The sequence below is a fragment of the Rhipicephalus sanguineus genome, chromosome 3, assembly GCF_013339695.2.
Source record: "Rhipicephalus sanguineus isolate Rsan-2018 chromosome 3, BIME_Rsan_1.4, whole genome shotgun sequence".
Taxonomy (NCBI): domain Eukaryota; kingdom Metazoa; phylum Arthropoda; class Arachnida; order Ixodida; family Ixodidae; genus Rhipicephalus; species Rhipicephalus sanguineus.
In genome coordinates this window covers 130,670,651-130,678,015 of record NC_051178.1, presented here as the reverse complement: position 1 = coordinate 130,678,015, position 7,365 = coordinate 130,670,651, and the positions used below count along the sequence as shown (strand labels likewise).

Genomic DNA, 7,365 nt, shown 5'->3' with positions numbered 1-7,365 from the left:
ACCTTATTGCGCGCATTCTGTTAAACACTCGTAGTGTTCGAAGTGCGCAATAGGGGCAGGATATTGCTATCGCGTTCAACTCTTAAAGGAGAAGCTTAAGCGTCCCCCAATTTTGCTTAGTTTGCGAAAGCATTCGATGATAATTTCACATGTGAATGCTATTAGTACCTTTGAGAAGTATGTAAATACAGTTAACGCATTGTCCACCTTCGTTTTGCGCGTAACACGTTTCGCGCCCACGAAGAGGCGAAAGAACCAGTAAGAAAACGCAAATAATCGCGCGCGCAAGTAACTTGTCCCCAGTCGCAACACTGGCTCAAAGCATTTGTGAGAATCCATTGTGGAAGTTTTGGTACTTCGGTGAAGTAACATTGAATGCTGTATAACATATTTTTGGACTAGTATACTTTTTTTCTTTTGTGGCGTCAATCGTTTTCGCAAAGAAGGCGTGGTTTGACAGCATGCATCCAGTTACGTTAAATACACACTCTTTCTTTAATTGTAATTCAATAAACCATGAACTTCCTTTTTTTATATTTACTTCGCAGGAGGCTGTGCTGCAGTGTGAAAGAGACTGCGTCACTTAGCACAAATAAAGGCCCTCGCCACCTTCAGTCGACACCAGCCTGTCTTGCCGAAGATGTAAATAAATTGTCGCTGCTCCCAGCGAAGTCACTAGGCGCCTGCATGCGACCGCCCGGCGAGGTTGCATTTCACCGAAAGGCATTGTGAGCGTGAACGCAAGACTACGAGAACACAAATAAGTGCGCACATGCATTCGGAGCAACGGAATCAAGTGACTGTGGCATGAGAGCGGACTTTCACTCTAACACAGACAAAAAATGAAAGGCACTACTGTTTCTGGTTTCCTTGGTGACACTGCTCTTTTTTTTTTCTTTAGTGTGGTCAATTGAATACGAAGGTTAAGTTCATCGTCGCTTATCCCATTTCACTTTATTTTTTTTCTCATCTTTGTTTCCATCCTGCTCCAAGCGCCGCACTGGCACTTTCGACCAATAGAAGACTGCGACAACAGACCGTATACCTTTCAAGGGCATCTTCGTATGCCTTGTGCTACTTTGGAAGTGCGTGTGTTGTTCTGTGTTTGAAGCACATGCCAACTCGGATGTCGAATTTCACCAATGGCGCAACTTTTCTGTCCCGTTTTGTTTTTTTTTAAATCCGCATCAAGTGAATTTGTGCGGTTGAGTGCTGCGAATAGTAATAACGACCACCATATGTACCCTCAACTCTTGCTCGTGCGCGCCTGTGGCGTGGCGTCGAAAAATGATTAGAATTGTTTTAAAGATTTTGGTGAAGCATGTTGTACAGGCTTGCACATAAAAACAGTGAATGTGATCGTGTTGGCAGAAAAAAAAAACGTAGTTTAGTCTTAGTTAAGTATCTCTTCTGTGATTGTTGTTGCCAAAAACGTACAACAGTGAACATAGGTATTGTTCTAACGAAAGCTTAATAGACTGGTTGTGACCGTGTCACGATGCTGTGAGGACGCTTTAAAAAAAAAGACAGGTGTCGTTCACAAGCTGAAGACTGAGTCGCCTGTAACATTTAAGCAAATCTTCAACAGTTCGAACCTCTAATCTCTCCAAGCGATGAGATGCCTATGTAGGAGGTTAAGAAATTATTTCCGAGCTTTAAGAAAAAAATCTGGGATTAGGTCTCGATAGAATCATTACCTAGTCGTCGATCTTTTACCGTAAGCCTTAGGCCAGAGTTTGATGACACAGGGTTCTTAGGTCTTAGCATCGTCTGGTATCATAGGCTCAGGAAGGTTGATGTAACTTGTTCTTAGACGCGTTCTGTGAAAACGTGGAGAGATTTCTTGCAAGCTGAGGAACATGAAGTTTTGTGCGTAGGTTTTATAGATTTACTGAAGTTACACGATGAAATGACAACACTCGGCTGCGTAGCGAGCCAGGCATACGCGCATTGAGTCGAGTCTCTGCCGTTATTTTAGGAATATGTTTCATTTTTTTGTGTGTGAATTAGAAACGAAAACACGTGATGTAAAGTAGTGAATGACATGGGTATATATAATCGAAGACACCACTTAGCCCAAAGAAAATGGCGATATTTTCATTTATTCGCGCATAGCTTGATTTTGAGCCTGTCGAGCAAAATACGCTATTTGTCCAGGTAAAAAAAAAAAAGGTAACGAAGTGGAATCAAGAGCATTCTACAATTAAAATTTGTTCCCCAGTTGCAAATCTAGTACAAATACAAGAAAAAAAAACGCAATTTGTTACAGGATCTCGCGCTCGTATGTGGGAAAAACGTCCTCACCTCGCGTGGATTGCACGAACTTAGGAAATTTCATTGGACGACTTGGACAACAGTTTTCAGTTACAGCAAGCAAGGAGGCGTGTAACGTTTATTTCGCGCACTTGTCGTTCAGGGGCCAGTAGAGAGGGGAATCGACCTCAGCTTAAGGGAAGAGAGAAGGGAGCCACATATATTTCTCGGTGCATTATCTTTGTACGAAGTTTAAAAAAAAAACAATTATGTATCCAGACGGGCGCCCACACTTTTTAATAGATCACGGTTGTTTGGAAGCACATATTTTGTCGCGGATACGCCATCAGTGCATCCGCGGTGCTCACTCAGGACGGGAACTCCTCGTGCTCGTCAAGTGTCAAACTTTAGCCCTTCGCGCAACACAGTCGTCAGTCACATTATCTCGACAGCCTTCTTATATTGTCTCTCTCACTGGCACAAATGTTTGCTTGGATCATCCTCAATACTGTCATGGACCAATCATCATCCCGGATTCCTTTGTTCTACAAGCTCATGTGAAACACCGTACTTTTGTGGGACCCGGTTGCATGCAATTGAGTGGTGGCTGGATGTATATTAACACTTTCATGGAAGGACAGCTAGGAAGCAAGCTTTATCCTGTCCCCCCTGTTCACACATACAAGTACATAAACACACATACACAAAACTAAACATCTGTGCGTGTTCGAGAAAAGCTTGTCATGTAGCCAGGAAATTTTACTCGTGCTCATCACGGCGTTACAGATTCGCAATTTAATTATTTCATCCCACACCTTGATCTTCTACCAAAATTTCTGCATTTATGTATACTGTTGATAGTTTAGCTATGGTAATTCAAATGAAAAATATCGCGGTTAAAAATAATTTCCCTTTTGTTAAACTTGTAACAATGTCTGCAGTCAAGGCATGGTTAATGATTAACGAATCAGATCAAAAACAGCGATTCAGTTTTTTCTGCGGCCACAGTTAATAATATTTAAAATTTTCAAATATTTCTTGATAACCGAGTAGATGTTGTTTTAAGAGCATTTTTTTGCTTCCCATAATGTCAGTGGCTCGAAGTGCGCAAAAGACATTTGAGCGATAACATTTTAATGCGAGAAAAATACATATACGTCCCAAAGCTCTAGGCGCGCTTGTTCGAGCAAGATATTTCTTATACATCACAGTAACATTTCGTAATAAACAGCCCACAAATGCTCATGTACTTGTTAAATACTACGCACTATAGCTCAAGCAGTAACCAGTTCAGCATTTTGGAGAAAACGATGTTTTCGATCCCTAGAAAAAAATTATATCAAATTTTCAAGCCAAATCCTGGTGTTCAATAGGAATAACGCGCATAATAAATAACTGAAGTGGCAGTAATGTTCAACAGTCTGCAAACGTTTCTCTTTGCTGATGGGTACTGACAAAGGATAAGAGCTGGGATACCTCATGGAATGGTATCTCCTATAATTTGCCGCACAAGTGGTGGTTGGATTGCTATATAGTTAGTAGAAAAGTTAGGAACGATTACAATTTATAGGCAGTGTCTATCGAGAACGATCGTGCCACTATCTCTTCATGGCTGCAACGCTATTGACTTTCCACTTCCAAAGGTTCACACTCTTAAATCCGCACGAAACGAAAGAATTTCGCTTTCAAATCGGGCGAGTCAGCAAATACAATAAAAATATTTCGAACAGACAAAGAGGAGTGTTAACTGCCGAGATCAATTGAAGAGGAGCTCTCGAGGAAGTAAATCCCTACCAGACATCTTTTTGCAGCCTTTTCATTTCGAGCACGCACCATTCACTGGAATCCACCAGAAAAAAAACTTCACCCTTCTTGCCTTACGCGTACGTTTTTTGCACATGCCAGGCAGACAGGGCGAGACCGCTCAGACTCTTACCACATCCCATTGTTCAAGTCTTATCCTAGGACACAGAGAGAAAATTTGACCGCCCTTTCTATCTCTCTTCTTTCTCTTTGCACTTTCTCGCACACTCTCTCTCGTTGCATGTGTGTGTGTGTGCGCGTGTTTGCGACGAAGCCAAAGCATGGCTAACATGGAACGACGAGAGCTCTTCACGGTTCACGTCGCGCGCTCCGCGCTTCGCAAAGGCCGGAGCGCGAGCTACTGGGCGTGCGAATGTCCGATGCATTTCCAATTGAATCAAACTGGTCCCGGCTTCGGGGAAAAGGCCCTCAGTGGCCGAGCAGCTGCCTTCGTTGTCGCCCGAAATTGGCGAAGCAAGAGGGGCGCCGTAATGACGACGTCGGCCGACAGCTCGTTTCCATGAGTTCCCGCCACGCTGCTTTGGTTACGTCGGTATAGGAGAGGGCGCCCCTTTTCGAAGCGCGAGAACATTTGCAATTCATTGCATTCCTCGAGCGCTGCAATACACGCGTTAAGTGGTGGTTCCCAGCCTCCCGACACGACAATGTTGGCGCTGGCCCATCCGAAGCCCGCGCCCCGCTGCTTGCCATCGTCCCGCACTCCCGCTCCCTTCTCGTAATACCGTCATCTTCCTTTCTTTCAAAGCCTTTTTCTTTTCGATCCCGATGTACCTTTGCCCTTCTTTCTCTCATCTTGCTCTCTTTATTCTACCGGCCATACACTGGCAAAGACACTGCTTGAAGAAGTTCAGATTTCGTCACTGTTAGCCCACCTGCAAGACCGAAGTTTCGTGTTGAGCTGTTCCTAATAAAAAGAGAAAAAAAAAGGTTGATACAAAAAAAAAAAAAAGATTGTTGGCACTTTTCTTTTATGACTGATTCATTGCGTGACCGCTGTTGGTGTTTACTTGTTGCCGGCGGTGAGTGTGTGAGTACACGTTCTAGGTAACACAGCCGACGCTTATCTGACTACGCCATGTTTAGCCGCAAGAATAAAGAATAAAAAAAAAACACCTCGTATAGAACATGACAGTTGGTCTAGCCTGAAGCACATTATTGAGGTGGTTTGACTGCGTTAGAAACTTCTGCACAAAGCCGCCTTTTTATTAGAAATACGTTCCCGTAAGAATCCACTGCAGTAGAGCACCGCTGGCCTCTTGACTTTTCAAAAAGTATGTTCACTGAATCGAAACTTGTTTTTGAAAATTACCATTGAGCGCGTTCACTGCTGTTCATATTAAACATCAATATTAATGAAACGTTTCGTAATTGCTACTCTTAAACACGCAGGCCGACAAAAGATTCAATATGCTGACGTAAGTACAACAGCCTTCACGATTTCGTGTAGTATTACAACATAATTTTATGTTAAGGTAGACAAAAATTGCGGTTATTGGCCGCGAGATCGAGCGGAGTCGCCGCCTGGCGGCTACTGGCTGGAGTGCGTCTAGCGTGGATGGCTCCCTGCGTCGTCTGCTAGCCACGTCGTGTTTGCATGTGCGTGTTCGTCCTGCAAATTCTCAAAGGGCGGTTTGTTCTGTTATGTTAGCGCGAGTTTAACTGCTCGTACGTATACCTAACATGATGTACAGAAGCAAATGAGCTTGCTTGGCTGCATGCGCATTGTAATAGGATCAGTGAGTGCGACTTTCGAGAGGGCTGTGTATTGGTGTCGTACCCTTCGTTCGCCAGAATCATCTGAGTGTTGGTGCCGCTTTCTGGTTCAAGCACACCCTAAAGTGCGCTTGGCATAGTCCAAAACATGAGGAACATTAAATAGTGTGTGAATGCAGCGTTTCAGCGACTCGGTGGTAAACAAAAACGAGGCTCATGCACTTTCGCGTTGTTGTTAGGTGCATAACCGCGGCACTCCAGTTCATGATGAGCTTTAGTTGCGCTTAAGATGTCCTATTATTGTACGGCCGTGGTCTCACTACAGCGAAATAATTATATCACTTCGGTACTCAAACTTCGGTACTCAAACTGTCCCTAAAAAAGAAAAGAAAGAAAACAGACAGTGGAATGACACGGCAGTGATAAAACGAAGTTACCGCGCGCAATTTTAACTTGGGGCGAAATTTATGCAGAACTACCCGTGTGCTTAGACTTAGGTACGCTTTGAAGGACCCAGATGTTCAAAATTAACTCCGACTGCGTGCCTTACGTTTATGTCGTATAATTTCGCGCAAAACATTATCCTTTCTTTTTACATTATCTTGAGCGTTTGTGTGGAGTTGTTGTAAATTGATGGAAGGCAGCGGACATTATTAGTTTGAAAAGAAAAAAAAAGACACTTGTTCTATAAACTGACCGGAACTTTGTTGCATCATTGTCGTGCACGTAATCAATCGATGAAAGCTCTGTGCTGAACTCTTACCTGCGTATATATGCGTATTCGCGTGAATAGTGTTATTGCACTCATTGCACAGGAAGAATGGGCTCGCATACAGATGAACAAGAAGTAAACACCTAAGTAGATCAGTCGTGCCACTGCAGTGCGTAGTACACAAAACACAAGCTAAACACGTACAGAGAAAACAACAAAAAACGTCATATAGCGCGTAAGCGCAGACTGTCATCCAGGGCGAGCATTCCTCTCATCGGCAGATTGCGCTTCTCTCACTAGTAATAGTAGCGTTGAACGATCTTCGTGCATCCATTCAAGAATGAAGAGCGTATATATTACCAGTAAGCTGCAATCAACGCATTTTATTCGCCGACGATCGGCTCAAACCGCTCACAACGAAGCGCCGCTGTGTGCATTTGTATACGCGCCTCCGACCGCCTCTCCACACTAGAGAGTTTTAGTTTAGCGCGCGCAACGGCCTTGCGCACGCAACGGGTGAGAGAGAGCAAGACTGCGCATGCGCTGAACCTAAGAGAGATGCGTGCGTTTGCGCGCGCAAGAGATGCGCACGCTAGATCTCGGCGCTTACGTTGCGCCCGCTACGGCCGTTGCGTACCTTACGGGAGCTTCTCTCGCGAGATCTCGACCGGTCGAGACAAGCAAAATGGCTGCGTCCGACAGCAGCACAAGCGGCACGGCGGTCATGGCAGCGAATAAATCCCGCGTCCATTTCAAAATTGCCTCGATTTGGAGCTCCTTGCCTACGTGAGTAGCTTGAACCCGTTCCCGGACCCAGTGCAGTGGACAGTGATCGCTGCAAAGGTGTAGGAGATATTCGATGT

The 7,365-nt window shown here is 44.4% G+C and overlaps 1 protein-coding gene across 1 annotated transcript in view; it reads left to right on the top strand.

The window, feature by feature from the left end:
• LOC119385849 (cyclic nucleotide-gated cation channel alpha-3) overlaps positions 1 to 587 on the top strand; it is a 19,432-nt gene extending 18,845 nt beyond the window's left edge. Inside the window, exon 5 of the mRNA XM_037653221.1 lies at positions 549 to 587. Coding sequence (XP_037509149.1) covers positions 549 to 587 — 39 coding nt within the window. The remainder of the gene's footprint in view (positions 1 to 548) is intronic.
• Positions 588 to 7,365: the final 6,778 nt, after the last annotated feature.